Consider the following 18,096-nt stretch of genomic DNA (forward strand, 5'->3'; position numbering starts at 1 on the left):
GGAACTCCCTTCCTAGCAGCACCTTGGGTGTCCCTACACCACATGGACTGCAGGTTCAGGGAGGTGGCTCACCATCACCTTCTCACAGGCTATTACGGATGGGTAACATATGCTGGCCTAACCAGCTACACCCACATCCCTTGAAAAACAAATGATGCAAGGAGAGCATAGCATTCGATTTGGAGCACCATAAATATCTAACAATGTGCACAGAAACAGGAATGGATGCATTCATCCTGACATGTGGCACAGCTTTTTTTAAGATTTTAAAACTTCATTTTTGATTCTTTAAAATGTCAGATACCAGATGTATTTGTGAGCATTTCCTTTCATTTTCAGGTCAGACTTACCTACTTGTGCACCTGAATCCTTCAATAAAATTAAAGCCGAATTGTTACCCTCAACCTTCTGTTTTAATAAGTTTCTTGAAATGCTCAATCATTACAATATTGAGTTTCTCATTTTTAAATATTTTGCTCCTGAATTAAAATGAATATGTAACTGTGTTCCATTCCAACTATCATTCCGTTTACTTAAGTGTGATGCGTGCCTACCCATACGGCTTTCATTTATGGTGCAATATTGCAAATGAAACAGGAACCAGTTGTATGGGAGGAAAATGAGTATTGATATCAATGCGAGCCATCTTTCGCTTTATCTGGAGGTCGAGAATGGATCGTGTCTGCAGGGACGCAATGTACAAGCCTCTAGATAGGGGTGGAAAAATGTGCCCAAGATCACCCTTATCCTGATGGCCACCTTTGTGTGCGGTTGCATCAAGCTGTGCGTAGACCCTCGGTATGCAAACACCAAGTGCAGAATTTTGCCCTTGATGGGTGGGTGGCCCCCACTGGCTCGGCGGTGGGCAGTCAGCTGATCGCTGCCGCTGAAATGGGCCCCGCCACCATTTTGAGTGGGTGGACCAATTAAGGCCCGCCCAGTGGGCCACCCGACGGGAAGTGCTATGCGCTTCCTGTGCAGGGGGTGAGGGATTCCCCAACTGTCAAAGTGCGCTCTTTCGCACATGCGCGCGAAAGAGTGCACATCGCCCTGAGACTAAGTGCTATCTCAGGGAGAGCACTGAAAGTGTTATAAACTTAAAAAATAGAAAAATAAAAAAATTATTAACATGTCTCCCTCATATGACAATGTTATATGAGATAGGGCATGTTAATAAATATCACATAAAGTTTATTAAAGTTTTTTAAAACATACATGTGGATGAGGTTTCATGTTTTTTCAGAAGCCCGCTGGGGCTCCTGGCCTGCCCGTCAACCTTAAGATTGGATGGGCAGGGCCTTTAATTGGCTTAATTATCCTGTCAATGGCCTCAATTGGCCATTGACAGGTTGGCGGGCGGACAGCTGATTTCGCTGTCCGCCCGCCTTCCTGAATATTTAAATGGTGCGGGATGACATCGGGGGTTCCTCCCGACATCATCCCGTGTCATTTTCGTGTTGGCGAGCGGGCCCCGCCCCCAACTCGCTGACGGAAAAATTCTGGCCCAAGTATCAATACGTGCTGAGGTTCTACCTGTCCCCGGTGTTGCGAAGGATGGGTCTGGCCATGCTGCCGCGGAATGCTCCAAGCAGTTGGACCGTGCCGTACCACCTGTCTCTCGTGGAAAAATTTATGCAGAGCAACACCTTTGACCACAAGTCCATCAGGCAGTGGTCAGCACGTAACGTCTTAGAGGCCCTGTGGGAAAAGGGGAGGGTGGATCCTGTGGGATGGTTCCCTGAGCAGACTGTCAAAGTCATTTGGCAGAATGCCTCATCGCCAGAACTTTCCAACAAGCACCAAGATGTAGCTTGGCTAGTGGTGAGAAAGGCCCTCCCCGTCAGATCCTTCCAACATGCCAGGAATCTCACCCCCTCTGCACATTGCCCTCGAGGTAGCTGTGGTGGGGAAGAGACCGTTGTTCACCTCCTTGTGGATTGTGCCTTTGCAAAGAAGGTCTGGAGAGAGGTACAGTGGTTTCTGTCAAGGTTTATCCCGAGCAGCTCTGTGACACAGGACTCTGTGCTCTACGAGCTGTTCCCAAGGATACACACCAAGACAAACATCAACTGCAGCTGGAGGATCATCAACTTGGTGAAAGATGCTCTTTGGTCTGCCTGAAACTTGTTGGTCTTCCAGTGCAAAGAGTTGTTCACGACCGAGTGTTGCAGACTGGCACATTCCAAGGTCCAGGACTACGTGCTGAGGGATGCAGTAAAGCTTGGGGCAGCCGCCGCAAAGGCACAATGGGGAAAGGTCACTGTCTAAAACCTTTCTGCCATAGTGCACCAAGGGGCTGGGAAAGGTATAGACCCCTCGGGCTGTACAGCTCACAATAAATGTATGCATTGAATACTAATTCTATTGAAGCACCTCAGAGTGCAACATGATGTATGTTGATAACTCCAATACCACTGCACTGCCTGATTGTCTGTAATGACCATATTGAAATTATTGTAATATTCATTGATTGTATTGAAGCACCTCGTGATCCATGTGTAAAAGTTGAATCTGATTGCACTTTTTGTGATGACGATTTTGAAATGTTTTGTAATGTTCTTCCAGATATTTTATGAATAAAGTATATTTAAAACAAGAGTATTGATATTTAAGGGGCTATTCTATAGGCCGGCAACATCCAAGTTCATTCTCTATCCTCTGCTGAGGTAGCTATAATCCCAAATCAGAACAGTGGGTACTGTCAGAATTAGAATGTATGGGTCAGTGATTGGAATAAAAATCATCCAGATTCCCGACTAATATTCTCTATCCCATTGATTCCTACTGGAAGCGTATCTACTGTGGGGAGATGGGATCAATGGCATCTGTGATATCCCTAAGCGTTGAATAGGTCCCTGGCACTGACTGCCTTGGCTTGTACACATTTAAAACTGAGTCTGGCTGCAATTATGGTAGGGGGTTGGGCTGGAGTTTAACTGACACCTCTAACCGGGCGGGGGGGTGGGTGGGAGGGGGATGGATGCATAAAGTTGAGCATTTTAAATCAATTAAATGATATTGCGTTGCATGCAATCAGGGGAAAGACAAATTATCGATATAGATTTAAAATTAAGTCGGTAAATGGACAGAGATTAAGGTATCAGTTAAACTCCAGCCCAACCCCCTGACCCATACATTCTGATTCTGACAACGACCCCCTGTCCTGAATTGAGACATATCTGGAATATAGATTTGAGGTGATTAGTAAGAGAGCTAAAGGCGACATGAAGAAAATATTTCTTTTTGAATGCACTGTGTGGTGGAGGCGAATTCACCGGCGGCTTTGAAAAAGGAATTGAATAATTAGCTGAATGGAAAATAAAATGCAGGGTCTCTGGGGGAGGGGTATGGGCGAGAGAGGAAAAAGGCATGGTTGAGTTTTTTTGGAGTGAGCTAGCAGGGAGAGGAGGGGGCGAGTAGCCAGCTTCTCGTGCCGCTGGGACGCCATTCTCATTGGTTTGGAGGTGGGCGGGGCCAATCTCATTGTTGTGATGACGTAGAGCTCGTATCCAAGCGACGGGCCGCCCCAACAAAGGAGGCGCGCAGGCGCAGGAGGTGGAAGGAGCGAGCGACTCTCATTCACCATGGCAACGGCTGGTTTCCAGGCCAGAATCACTTTACTATGAAATATATCTCAATATAAAATCTACCCTTTTGCGGTCTGCTGGTGGCGGTGGTGGGTGGGGGGGAGGTGGAGGAACGTAAGGATATTATTAATAATAAAAAGAGAGAGAGGCAGCAGCTTGCCCCTCCCCCCCTCCCCCCTCACATAGGGGCTGGGCCCGTCACCCGGCAACCGGGAGCAAAGCGATGAGAAGAGACTGAAGGATGATACCGAGCAGCTCTGGCGTTTTGACCCTGGCTTCGTGCCTGTTGCTTTGGCGCTGCTCGGCAGCCAGGAAGACGATGGTGGTGCTGCACCACAACGGCTCGAGCGACATGCAGCCGACGCTCGAGGGGCCGCACGCCACATGCCCGGAGCGGTGCCGCTGCTACATCAACATCCTGTCCTGCCACCCGCCCATGCCGGTGGGCTCGCACAACCACGACTCGGCCACCGACCTGGGGGAGCCGGGCACGACCGAAGCCAGCAGCAGCAGCAGCAGCAAATCGCCGCACTCCAAAGACCTCAACACCACGGCGGGGGAGAGCATGGACCTCCTCACTGAAGTACCCCATGGGATCAGAGGCACCATGTCTGGCAATGTCCTGACACCATTCACTGTATTGTAGGTTTTAATATCCACTTACTTTTCGTAAACGTGTTGCTCATGAGCCATTAAAAGTTAGCATGCAGGTGAAACATCAATAAAAAAAGGCAAATGGTATCGCAAGGAGATTTGAGTACAGAAGTAAAGATACCTTGCTGCAATTGTACCGAACCTTGGTGAGATGGCACCAAGTATTGTATACAGTTTTCACCCCTTTATCTAAGGAATGATATACTTGCCATGGAGGCAGTGCAATCGAGGTTCACCAGACTAATCCCTGGGATAGCGGGATTGTCTTGAGAGATTGAGGGAATTGGGCCTGTATTCTCTAGAGTTTCCAAGAATGAGAGGTGATCTCATTGAAACTTACAAAATTCTTACAGTGTGTTACAGGGTAGGATGACAGGGTAGGAAGGATGCTTCCCCTGGCTGGTGAGAACCAGGGGGACATAGGTTCAGAATAAGAGGTAGGCCATTTAAGACAGATTTGAGAAGGATTTCTTCACTCAAAGGGTGGTGAATCTTTGGAATTTTCTACCCCAGAGGGCTGTGGAAGCCCAATCATTGAGCATGTTCAAGACAGAAATGGATAGATTTCTGGTAACTAATGACATCAAGGGATATGGAGATAGCGTGGGAAAGTGGCATTGAGGTAGATGATCATGGTAGATGACCATGATCTAATTGAATGATGTGGTAGGCTCGATGGGCTGAATGGCCTACTCCTGTCCCTATGTTCCTAAACTAGGGTTGACAAGTTGTTTCTTTTAGCATGATTTAAAAAAAATCTGGCTGTTTAGATGTGTTCTAACAGCTACTTCTATAATGCACATTTTGTGTGCATTGTAGGAAAAGATCATGCAACCCATCCAGTTTACTTCATTCTCATTGACTCTGTTTCATCCTATGATGTAACATAATTTCTGTGCCCAAATATGGTGAATTGGAAAACAACCTTAAATCATATTATCATTTATGTAGCCAGTTTTATGTTGATTAGAAGTAGTTTTGTGTAGTCCACAAAAGTAGCCATTTAACTCTGGAAATTATGGAGTGTTCTAAAGCCCTGAGGTGTGAATCCAGCATGAATACTTCCATTAAGTTAACTTTTATGGAACTGTGGTGCCTTATCACCTGGATATAGAGTTTTCAGGCGGGATAGATCGGGGAGTAAAAAAAATTGGGGGTGTAGCATTATTGGTGAAAGAATCAATTACAGCTGTGAGAAGGAATTGATATACTAAATGAACAGTGTGAAGGGCACAGAGGACACAAAATTCTTGAGCTGCTTTCGAGAGAACTTTTTTAGTCAGTACATAACTAGCCCAATGAGAGGGGCACAAGTGGATGAAGTAGCAGTGGGGTGTCATTTAGGAGATAGTGACCATAATAGATTTAGCTACATTTAGCATCATAATGGCAAAGCACAAAGATAGAACAGGAGTAAAAGTTCTAAATTGGGGAAAGATAAATTTTACAAAGCTGAGAGGTGAACTGGCAGTGTGGCTGCCTCTTTTTTAATTCTGAGCTCAACTCATAAGGCCTCATTTGGCGAAAGTGGGCTGGATACAGCTACTAGAAGGGAAAATAGTGTCAAATTAGTGGGAGACATTCAAAAGCGAGATTCTACAGGCACAGTGTAGACACGTTCCCACAAAGAAAAAGGATGGTGCTGCCAAATCTAGAGCCCCCTGATTTCCAGAAGAATACAGGGTAAGATGAAGCAGAAAAAGAAAGCTTATGACAGTCACAAAAAGCTTAATACTGTAGAAAGTCTAGAGGAATAAAGGGTTAAGTAAAAAAGGAAATTAGGAAAGCAAAGAGAAGATATGAAAAAATGTTGGCAGGTAAAATCAAAGAAAACCCAAAGATATTTTACTAGCATATTAACAGCAAGAGAATAACTAAGGAAAGGGTAGGGCCTATCAGAGAAGTATGTGGTAACTTATGCGTTGATGTTGAAAATGTGGACAGGGCCCTTGATGATTACTCTGTGTCTTCCTTCACTAAGGAGAATGATGATGCAGACATTCTTGTTAAAGAAGAGCAGTGTGAAATATTATATACAATAAGCATAATGAGAGAGGAAGTACTGGAGGGACTGACATCCTTGAAGATGGATAAATAACCAGGGCCAGATGGATTGTATTGCAGGCTGTTAAAAGAAGCCAGGGAGGAAATAGTGGATGCTCTGAAGATCATTTTCCAATCCTCACTGGATACAGGCGAGGTACCAAAGGTGTGGATGTCTGCGAATGTGTGCCATTATTTATAAAGGGTGCGAGGGATAGGCCAGAAAATTATAGGCCGGTCAGTCTGACTTTGGTGGTGGGCAAATTATTGGAAACAATTCTGAGAGATAGGGCAAACTGTCACGTAGGCACGGATTGATCAGAGATAATCAACAAGGTTTTGTTAGGGGAAGATCGTGTCTTACTTCCTCAAAAAATTCGATTAAGTTAGTAACAAGGAGGATTGATTAGGGTAGTGTAGTGGATGTTGTCTACATGGATTTTAGTAAGGCATTTGACAAAATCCCACGTGGCAGGCTGGCCAGAAAAGCGAGATCCTATGGGATACAGGGGAAGGTAGTGAGATGGACCCAAATTGGGCTCAGCGACAGGAAACAAAGGTTAATGGTTGATGGATGTTTTTGCGAATGGAAAACGATTTCCGGTGGCATTCCACAGCGCTCAGTGTTGGGGCCCTTACTGTCTGTTGTATATATTAATAATTTGGAGTTAAATGTGGGAGGCATGATCGGGAAATTTGCAGATGACACTAAAACCAGCCTTGTAGTTGATAGTGAAGAAGACATTGAGTTTAGTTCATATTTTATATAGTTTACTGTTGTTCGGTCCCTTATTTTCAAACAATCCCCTTACTCATTTCCATAGCTTGTTCAAACATCTTTCTCCCTGTACATACATTGTGCATCAAGATGCAAGGATGCCTTGTTGCCAGTTTCAAACCACTTGCTTCCAGATGAGATGAATCCACCAGACAAATCTCAGGCCAACTAATCATTCATTCTGCTACAAGCATCAGTTTGGACCAAATTGCTTAAGTATACGTTCTGAGATTGTATTTTAAGAAGTTAAACTGGGCAAGCTAAAAGATGATCCTGAACAATCGTTTTGATTCTATCTGCCAACTTATAATTTAGATCTATGTCACACGCTTATTACTTGGCTATGGCCATTGTTCATTGTTAGACCTGGGCAGTTGTGAATCTTTGGAATTCTCTACCCCAAAGATTTGTAGATGCTCCATAGTTCAATATATTTAAGGCTGGGACAGACAGATTTTTGGTGTCTTAGGGAATTGCAGGATATGGGGAGCGAGCAGGAAAATAGAGTTGAAGCCCAAGATCAACCATAATCGTATTGAATGGCGGGCTGATCAGGCTCCATGGACCATGTGATCTACTCCTGGTCCTATTTCTTATGTTCTTATGGGCAGAAAGGCAGGGAGTAAAAGACACAAGATAAATTTCATAACAGATCTGCTTAAGTAAAACTGTCAAGCATTTTACAAGAGAAAGGAGTTATAAAAGTAACCTTTTTCTGAATGTATAGTTAATGACTGGTAGAGAATTTTTCAGCTTCTCATGTCGCTGTTGCTTCCTTTGCTAATCACCTTGACCCAAATCTTCCAGTATTGGATTGTTGGAGATTTGATGCAAGCTGAGAGATGGGTGTCAGGACCCTACAGAAATCCTGACGATGCACGGAAATTGCCTGGGAAGTTTAAACATCAGATGGGCTGATTTCTGTTGCCTGATACCCTCCGCTAAAGTCTCCAACACTGAGTTCAGTGTCAGAGAGTTGGGCCTGTGTGTGGGACTTGTCTGCATACCTGGAAATGTTACGCTGGTTAAAAGCTGGTTTAACTCTGTGATTAGCCAGCGAAATTGAACTGAGCACCACACCTACCGGCCCCCCCACCCCCCACCAATCCGACCCGGCTACCACTTGACCACCCACTTACTCACTGAAAGCCCTTAAAGTACATACCTGAATATGGCTGCTACTGTTGTGAAAATGTTGTCTTCATTCGTCTTTTCTTGCACTTGATGGTCTTCCCTGTGGATGTCTGTGCTGACCCTTTGACGCTTCAGCTGGGATCGGAAGCCCAAGGTGAAAAATCATAAAAGGGTTTGGTGGCAGAAATCTTTGCGGGCATTGTCAGTGTGTGCAGTGTTGATGCTGGGCCTATAAAACAATGCCTTTTGGCTCTCTCTCGATCGTTCTGCCCAGAGGAACAGTTTCTTGCTATTGTCCGTCCAGACCCCTCATAATTTTGAAAACCCCTATCAAATCTCCCCTTAATTTTCTCTTTTCCAAGGGGAACAGCCCCAGCTTCTCCAATTAGTCCATGTGTCTGAAACTCCTCATCCCTGAAACTATTCTTGTGCGCCTTTTCTGCACCCCAGTAATGCCTTCACATTCTTCCTAAAGTATGGTGCTCAGAATTGGACACAATACTCCAGTTGAGGCCAAACCAGGGCTTTATACGTGTTTGAATTGATTTTTTTCTTCTTTACTACAATCTCAGAAGTATTTGAGATTTCCAGTTTTCTCAAATGAAGAGGAGTAGTTTGAAGAAAAGTCTTCCCATCTTTTCCTTACCAGAGTGCATAATCTCAGAGTAAGCGGGCGCCAATTTAAAACAGAAATGAGGAGGAATTTCTTCTCTCAGAGGGTAGTCAATCTGTGGAATTCTTTATCAGAGGGCTGTCGAGGCTGGGCCGTTAAGTACGTTCAAGGCTGAGATAGACAGATTTTTAATCAGTAAGGGAATCAAGGGCTATGGGGAAAAGGCAAGAAAGTGGAGTTGAGAGTTATCAGATCAGCCGTGATCTCATTGAATGGTGGAGCAGTCTCGATGGGCCGAATTGCCTACTTCTGCTCCTACTTCTTATGGTCTTATTCTCTTTTATTTATCACGTCTATTATTTCATAGCTGCACAAAACGCACACCCATTGGTCAAATACTGGTTTCCTTTTGGAGCTGAATTCTGATCAAGGATAATAAGGATAAGTTTGTTTCTTTTGCATCATTTGTATCATGAAAATGTATTATAAAAACTCTGAAACATCAATCTTAAATTCTTACTGACGGTTTTACTGTTTTCAGTCACAGCAAAGCTGTCACCTGATGTGGGGATTTTCCTGGAATAATATTGAACCCTAACTTTGCTTTATATTTAATGATTCAGTACTTTGTGAATCTTTATTGGTGTAGGTGAGATATTGATCATCCCAATATGGGAAGAAAAACAATAACTCACTCATGATAATTCACAGTTTATTTTTCAACATTACTTTCCTCGACTTTAGATCCCTTTCAGAATGCATATTGCTTGCAATAAGAGTGCAAAGATGACCTACTCCTGGGCTTTTATATGCAGTAGATATTTAGATCCCAAAGCATGAATTGAAGAATAATAGGGAATTCACCATGTATCCTAGTAAACAATCCTCCCTCAAACAACCGTATCAAAAATAGATGAATTACTTATACAAAACCAAAAATCTGCAGATGCTGGAAATCTGAATTAAAGCTAAAAATGCTGTAAATACAAAGCAGATCAGGCAGCATCTGTGGAGAGAAACGGAGGTAATATTTCAGGCTGATGATCTTTCATCAGAGCATCCTGTTCTGATAAAAAGTAATTGACCTGAAACGTTAACTCTATTTCTCACCTGACCTATAGATGAATTACTTACTTCATTTATGGTGTGTGGGACTTAAATGTGCACAATTTGCTTATAAATGTTTACTTTTTCTTGCTCCACTACAGAGGTCTAGATTGACTTGACTGTGGTATTAGGGTCTGGCACATATAGGGTTAATGTGGGACTGAGTACAGTACTGCCTGTATAGTGATGTAAACGAACACATGACCTGCACCTAGGAGTCAATCAAGTGTTGGACAGAACCGTGTGCACAAGCAAGCATGGAGACAGTTTCTAGTTTGAACCCTTTACTGGAGATGTGTACATAATTCTTGTAGTTAATAAATACATACAGTTAACCTATTTAAGACTTCATTAAGACCCACTGAATGGTATCCAACACCCTACAACCTAGTGGCAGTGAATGGGAAAACCCAAAACCTCTCAAAAAATGCAGAGAGAAACTAAAATCCTGAAAGATGAAAGCATTCCGACCCAAAACCTCTCAAAAAATGCAGAGCGAAACTAAAATCCTGAAAGATGAAAGCATTCCGACTTGAAGAAAAGTTCGAGAAGCAGATGTGCAGAGGAAAAATGCCAGGGAAAAGCTCTAAAGAAAGGCTTGAAAGCTGAAGGTAGAAGTTTGCGGTTCCTCACTGCAGCAAAAGACTCTGTGGGATTTCTAGGGGCTCCAACTTCAGTTCCCAGAGTGCAGGGTCGGCAGACCTAGCAAGGGTGAGCTAAAACTTTCAAATTCCAAAAAAGCAAGCCCTGAGAAACTTTAAATAGTTCAATGGTCAGAAATTGCTGTTTATAAACTCCACCAGAAACCCCAAATTCTCAAGCTGGCGCTTGAACACCCAAACTCACTCGTAAAGGGAAATTAATTAATTGATTGACTAATTAATTAATTTGGAAGAATCACGACTAAAGAATCAGCTTTAAAGGCCACCAAAGGCCAAGATTTGATGGTTTTGCAACCCTAAAACATAGCGCTGAAACTGAAAAGCCTGTAGCTAGTCAATCCAAACAGCTATTGTTTAAATTTTTTTCAGGGCTGAGTGTGAGCACCATTACAGCAGGATCCCAGCAGGGCTGGCAGGTCTGGGTGAACCCTTTGTCTTCAAATGAACAGCGGTGTCACCTTGAATATCAGCAACTTCTTAAGGCTGAATTAACCATGGATTAAAAATCCAATTTACCAGATCAGCTTGGACTTATCCAAGGCCCAGATCAATCACATAATTGAGGATTTTGAGAAAAAGATTCCTTAGATACATGGTTGTTTTAGGCCTCGATAAAAAGACAGCAGCTAAGCAAGTTAACACACTCTCTTTACTCAGTAGGTCTGATAGCGGATGACATTATTGCTAGACAAAGAATCAACAAATTATCTGCTAAATTGCAAGAGGTACTAAAATCATTCTTTGTTTAATTTAACCCAGAAGTAACAAAATCCTTGAAAGGTCTAAAATTAATAAACTTGTCCAGCATCTAGGAGAACCTGTTGACTCATTCATTAATGATCTGTGTAGGATGGCTGAAGGCTGCGAATACGAGACCTAAAATCTGAATTTATCAGGGATGGAGTAGTTGTAGGAGCAGCAGAAGACACACACTCAGACATGCAAGCAAAGGCGAATCTAACCCTCGAGAAAGTTATCCAAGTTGTTAAGCAGTCTGTACTCCATGTGCAGCACAGGTCCATTGTAAGAGCAGAAAGTAAACCGTGGTACAGTCCAGTTAGTTAAACAGCACAGAAACAGGGACATTCTAGGTCAAGGGAAGCAACACCCTAGCCGACTAGTAAAGCGACCATGCCAGCGCTGTGGAGCAAAGTGCCCCCAACAGGCGAGATTAATGTCCTGCAATTCCAGGCCAGTGCTTTCAATGTAAAAGAATTGGACACTTTGGCAAACTGTGCAACGCCAAAACATCTAAATGCGTGGAAGACCCAAAGATGATTCAAGAAGTTGAGACTGCACACCAAGAAGACACACAGCCATGCTCCTTGAGTGAGGCCAAAAGTTCTGGATTTTCATATTGGAGTTCGAAAAGTTCGGCTAATGGCCATCCCGCAAACTTGAAATTGAACACGGGAGCCAGTGTTACGGGCCTATTAGACAGAGAATCATGGCTAGTGACCCAAGGGCTGATGCCACCCATGACACAAAGGTACAAAGCTTCAGTGAAAGGCACCCTGCAGGTGACATTGAGGTACAAGGACAAAAGAATCTGAAACTATTCACGGTCCACAACCGGGATTGTTTGCTACCAAGCCACAAAGCCTGTGTCGAACTTAACCGTCAACGTAAAAATTGACGAGGTCAACCAACAAAGGCCTGGCTCCAAGTATAAAAGTGAATTCCTGAAGTTCTTTACAGGGCTGGGGCGATTGAAAAATACATACAAGATCAAACTAAGGAGGATGCTAAACCCGTGTGCCTGTTCACGCCATGAAAGATTCCCCACCCACTCATGAAACAAGCTGGGTGAGATGACAAACATGGGATTCGCTTTCCCAGTCACACGATGACCTGCCTGGTGTTCCGGGATGGTTCCAGTCCCAAAACCTAACTGGTCTATCCGTATTTGTGTCGACCTGGCACAGCCCAATAAAGCCATAGCCAGAGAAATGCATCCATGTCCTCAGTGGACGAAAGCCTGACTAAACTCTCGAAGAGCATGGTATTTTCAAATCTGGGAGCTAACAGAGGTTTTTGGCAACTTCTCCTTGATGAAGAGTCCAGACTGCTGACCACATTCGTTACCCAATGTGGCAGATTCTGCTTTAACCGTCTGCCATTTGGAATCAGTAGTGTGCCAGAAATATTTCGACATACGGTTTTGGCCATTTTGCAGGACATAAAAGGGCTCATTTACCACTTGGGCGATGCATTGGTTCATGGTACAATGGTGCAGGAACATGAGAAGAGACTTGCAGCAGTCTTAGAGTGCCTGCAGGAAGCCGGACTGATGCTGACTGAGAAATATGAGATCTCCAAACCATCATTTCGGTTCCTGGGCCATATCGTCAACAGTAAAGGTATCATGGTGGACCCACAGACTACTAAAGCTATTAGTGAGTTCCCAACCCATCCTTGATTTCAGACCTCCAGCGATTTCTTGGGTATGTTGAACCAGCTGGAAAAACTTTTACCAAATTTGGCACGTCACAGAACCTTTGAGGCATCTGCTTAGGAAACACCAGGCATAGTTTTGGGATTCGCATCAAGAGCATGAGCAAGAACTCACTTGCATCAAGGCGATGCTGTTCTACACTGACATTCTACGACCATCCCTGCCAACTACCATAGCAGTGGATGCTTCGTCACGTGCATGCGAGAAGTTTTCAGAGCATATCATTGGCCTCAAGGTCTCGATCAAAATAGACCAGAATGTCTAGTCTCATTATTGGATGAAAAGGAACAAGCAAAGATGCCTTCCAGAATCCAGAGATTCCACCTACATCTCATGAGGTTCGCCTACAAAACGGTATACATCCAAGCTAAAAACCAAGCATCAGCAGACACAATTTCCAGGGCCACATAGGCCTTCTGACAAAACAGGATGTCAATATCAGCGAAGAGCTGGAATCGCACTCCTAATTGACAAGGAGACATGTGCCAACAACCACAAGTAAACTCCAATAGACTCGCCAGGAACACATGCGTGATGAGGAGTGTGCCTGCATCTGTCGCTGCTGCCAACAAGGGTGGCCACAACAGAGACCAAGTGGTAGTGCCATGATAGCTTGGCTTGAATAAGAAGAACACTTTACAGCCATAGATGACCTCCTGGTCTACAATGAGCGGCTGGTAATCCCAGTTTCCCTTCGGCTGGAGACCCTTCAAAAAATCCACCAGGGCAACCTGGGTATCACCAAGTGCAGGGCAAGGGCCCAATCTACTGTCTGGTGGCCAGGCTTTTCCAGGGCGATTGAGAACATCATAGAAAGCTGTTAAGTGTGTGCACTGCACAGGCAGGACCAAAGAGAGTCCCTCATCCCCACACAGTTTCCTACCAGACCATGGGAGAGGCTGGGCATTGACCAATTTGTCTTCAACAGTAAATTATTCCTAATAGTGGCGGATTACTTTTCCAGATGGGTTGAGGCGAAGCAACTATATACGACTACCACAGAGGCAGTAATTAAGGCACTGAAAGAGATGTTCACAAGCCATGGCATCCCGGACGAGATCATTTCTCGAAGGGAACCTGGGATTACCAGGTCAGAGGCTAGGAATCGTGCGACGAGTAACTCACCTCCTGACTCCCCAAAGCCTGTCCACCATCTACAAGGCACAAGTCAGGAGTGTGATGGAATACTCCCCACTTGCCTGGATGAGTGCAGCTTCCACAACGTTCAAGAGGCTTGACACCGTCCAGGACAAAGCAGCCCGCTTGATTGGCACCACATCCACAAACCTTCACTCCCTCCACCACCGACGCGCAGTAGCAGCAGTGTATACCATCTACAAGATGTACGGTAGGAATTCACCAAGGCTCCTTTGATAGCACCTTCCAAACCCACGACCACTACCATCTAGAAAGACAAGGGCAGCAGATAGATGGGAACACCATCACCCGGAAGTTCCCCTCCAAGCCACTCACCATCCTGACTTGGAAATGTATCGCCGTTCCTTCAATGTCGCTGTATCAAAATCCTGGAACTTCCTTCCTAACAGCACCGTGGGTGTACCTACACCACATGGATTGCAGCTGTTCAAGAAGGCAGCTCACCACCACCTTCTCAAGGGCAACTAGGGCTGGCCCAGTCAGCAAAGCCCACATCCCGTGGATGAATAAAAAAGAAAATTTTGATAACGGCCCATAATTTTCAAATGAGTACTTTGCGCAGTTTGCCACCACATCCAGCATCCACCACCGTACCAGCTCCCCGAGATACCCTCAGTCAAACGAGAAGGCTGAAAGAGAGGTCTGCACTATAAAAGCCCTCCTAAAAGAAGAATGAGGACTTTTCCACAGCACTGCTAACCTACAGGTCCAGCCTGTTACAATGTAGCATGGCCCCATCTGAACTCCTGATGGGTAGGGTTTTTAACTAAGGCTACCAGGGTTGGTAACCAAGGATTACCAGGACATCCAAGCAAGAGAGCAGTCCTACAGGCAGAAGCAGGTGACTGCCTACAACAAAAGGTATCGCACCAGGCACTTAAAAGGATGACCAGATCTGGATTAAAGACCTCGAGAGAGAGAGAGTGTACAGGAGGAGCCTCCTCCTCATCCCTAGAATGTTCATTCCCACAGTATAGTGGAGAGACATCGAGGAAGATACCCAAATGCCAGGACATCCTCCAAATCAACAGAGTTTACCTGTAATGACAGAGCCTATCACCCCTCCCACAGAAATGTGAATGTGATATGGAAGGGTTATAAGTCCTCCAGACCTCCTGAACATATGAACTCAGAGGCTTGAAGGGGGAGATGTAAATACATGGGGTAAGCTAGAATAACTTGAAATACATTGAATAAAGACTTGCTGGAGGTGTAGTATCAGGGTCTGGCACATATAGGGTTAACATGGGACTGAGGACAGTACTGCCCACACAGTGGTGTAAGAGAACACATGACCCACACCTAGGGACCAGTCTGGTGTTGGACAGAGCTGTGTGCACAAGCAAGCATGGAGACAGCTCCTAGCTTGAACTCTTTACTGTATATACGTACATAGTTCTTGTAATTAATAAATATAAACAGTTAACCAACTTAAGACTGCAAAGGCTTCATTAAGACCTACTGAACGGTATCCAACACCTTACAACATTGACCTCCAACTTTTCTTCTCTCCCATGAGGGCCATGTTGTTAGTTTATGCCTTAACCAAGATGGCACAACAATATATGGGGAATTGCAGGCATTCACCTTTGTCCTTGCATACCACTGCCCCATCTCCAATCTGTCCATCTTAAGTCCTTAATCGTATGAACATATAAATAAGGAGCAGGAGTGGGCTATTCGACCCCTCGAGCCTGCTTCACCATTTAATAAGATCATGGCTGATCTCATAGTAACCTCAAACCTGCATCCCGCCTACCCCCAATAACCTATCAACCCTTACCAAGAATCTATTCACCTCTGCCTTAAAAATATTGAAAGACTTTGCTTCCACTGCCTTTTCAGGTGGAGAGTTCCAAAGACAAAACAGTGGTCCTAATGTCGACCCCAGAGGGGTTTTTACAACAATTCCTGAGACTAGCTTTATAATTCCAGACTTATTAACCAAATTTAAATTCCGCCATCTACCATAGTGGAATTTGAACCCGTGTCCCCATAGTATAAGCCTGGGCCTCTGGATTACTAGTCCTGTACATTATCATTATGCCACCACGCCCCCTCATGTTGTTACCTCCCACATCTGAGCCCTTCTTTCCCACAACTCCGTTTGAGTCTCTTCAATTAGATTTATGTCCCTCCCAGAGGTCATAAACAGCTCTAACCAGAATCAGAAAGGACATCCTCTAAGAATGTGACCAAGGTAAGTTATCCTACGTACAAACAGAAAATGTAGGAAATACCCCGTTCAGGTAGCATCTGTGAAGAGAGTTAATGTTTCAGGCCTTTGACCTTTTATTAAAACTGGCAAAAATTGGGGTGTCACTTTTTATGTTTGATCAGGTGAATGTTATTCCATAGATGCTGATTAATCTGCAGTTTTTCACTAGTGGGGACTATGTAGAGGAACTAATTTGCAAGGAAATTACAGAGAAGTGCAAGACTTATAGACTAGTTATAATGGTGGACATTACTACCATCCCCGTCTATATTCAAATAATGGCTGTAAAGGGCAGAGAGAGACAAGAGTTCCCAGAGTATGTTCAGGAGAATTTTCTACTGCATTAAGTTTCCAGTTCAATAAGAAAGATGGCATTGCTGGACCTGGTTCTCGGGAATGAGTTGGGCCAAGTTAATCGAGTGCCAGTAGGGGAACATTAAGGGGGCAGTGATTATAAAGTTTAGATTGGTTATGGAGAAGGATAAGACCCAATCCAGAGTATGAATAATTAATTAGGGGAGAGTCAACTTCAATGGGGTGAGAAAGAATCTGGTCCAGATAAATTGGAATCAAAGGTTGGCAGGCAAAACTGTAACGAAACAAGTCTGTGTTTATTGGTGCTGTAATACTGCAGGACCATATTTTGTCTGCCTCAAAGGTACACATCACAGATAAGACCTCCTGATATATCTGTTCTTGAATGCCTTTGCAATAGTCTGTTCACATAGGAAGTTGTGGTTGTTTACTCCAAAGCTACTTTAGTTGTATCATGCCTTGGCCAGACCGTGCAGGGGGTGGCTGAAGTGACTAGTATAATTGCATTTAAGAGGAAACTAGACCAGCATATGGGAGAGAAGGGAAATAGATGGTTACAATGATAGATTTAGATGAGAAAAGATGGAGGGAGGCTCAAGTGCACCAGAAGTACCAGCATGGACTTTTAAAAAATTCTTTCACAGGATGTGGGCTTTGCTGGCTAGGCAGCATTTATTGCCCATCCCTAGTTGCCTTTGAGAAGTTAGTGGTGAGCCACCTTCTTGAACTGCTGTAGTACATGTTGTGTAGGTACATCCACAGTGCTGTTATGAAGGGAGTTCCAGGATTTTGACCCAGTGACAGTGAAGGAACGGCGATATAGTTCCAAGTCAGGATCGTGTGTGGCTCAGAGGGGAAGTTGCAGGTGGCGGTGTTCTCATGCATCTGCTGCCCCTGTCTTTTTAGGTGGTAGAGGTCACAGGTTTTGAAGGTGCTGTTGAAGGAGCCTTGGTGAGCTCCTACAGAGCACCTTGTAGTTGGTACAGTGCTGCTACTGTGTGTTTGTGGTGGAGGGAGTGAATGTTTAAGGTGGGGGATGGGGTGCCAATCAAGAGGGCTGCTTAGTCCTAGATGATGTTGAGCTTTTTGAGTGTTGTTGGAGCTGCACTCATCGACAAGTGGGGAGTATTTCATCACACTCCTGGCTTGTGCCGTGTAAATTGTGGACAGGCTTTGGAGAGTCAGGAAGTGAGTTTCTTGCCGCAGGTATCCTAGCCTCTGACCTGCTATTGTAGGCACAGTTTTTATATGGCTGCTTCAAGTTGAGTTTCTGGTCAACGATAACCCCCAGGATATTGATAATGGGTGATCTTTCGAAGTGAAACAGAGTTAACGTTTCAGGACAAAGACCCAAGGGGTCATTGAGCTGAAA

At 44.4% G+C, this 18,096-nt stretch overlaps 1 protein-coding gene across 2 annotated transcripts in view; it reads left to right on the plus strand.

Annotated features, from left to right (window-relative positions):
- The first annotated feature begins 3,542 nt into the window (after positions 1-3,542).
- The window catches only part of LOC144672718 (uncharacterized), a 145,878-nt gene continuing 131,324 nt past the window's right edge, over positions 3,543-18,096 (plus strand). Inside the window, exon 1 of one of the 2 annotated variants that reach the window (XM_078534673.1) lies at positions 3,543-4,229. In XM_078534673.1, coding sequence (XP_078390799.1) covers positions 3,829-4,229 — 401 coding nt within the window. In that variant the 5' untranslated portion in view covers positions 3,543-3,828. The remainder of the gene's footprint in view (positions 4,230-18,096) is intronic. The other variant, XM_078534664.1, reaches the window with a different exon arrangement.

This window comes from Cetorhinus maximus, chromosome 3 (genome assembly GCF_964194155.1).
Source record: "Cetorhinus maximus chromosome 3, sCetMax3.hap1.1, whole genome shotgun sequence".
Classification (NCBI taxonomy): Eukaryota; Metazoa; Chordata; class Chondrichthyes; order Lamniformes; family Cetorhinidae; genus Cetorhinus; species Cetorhinus maximus.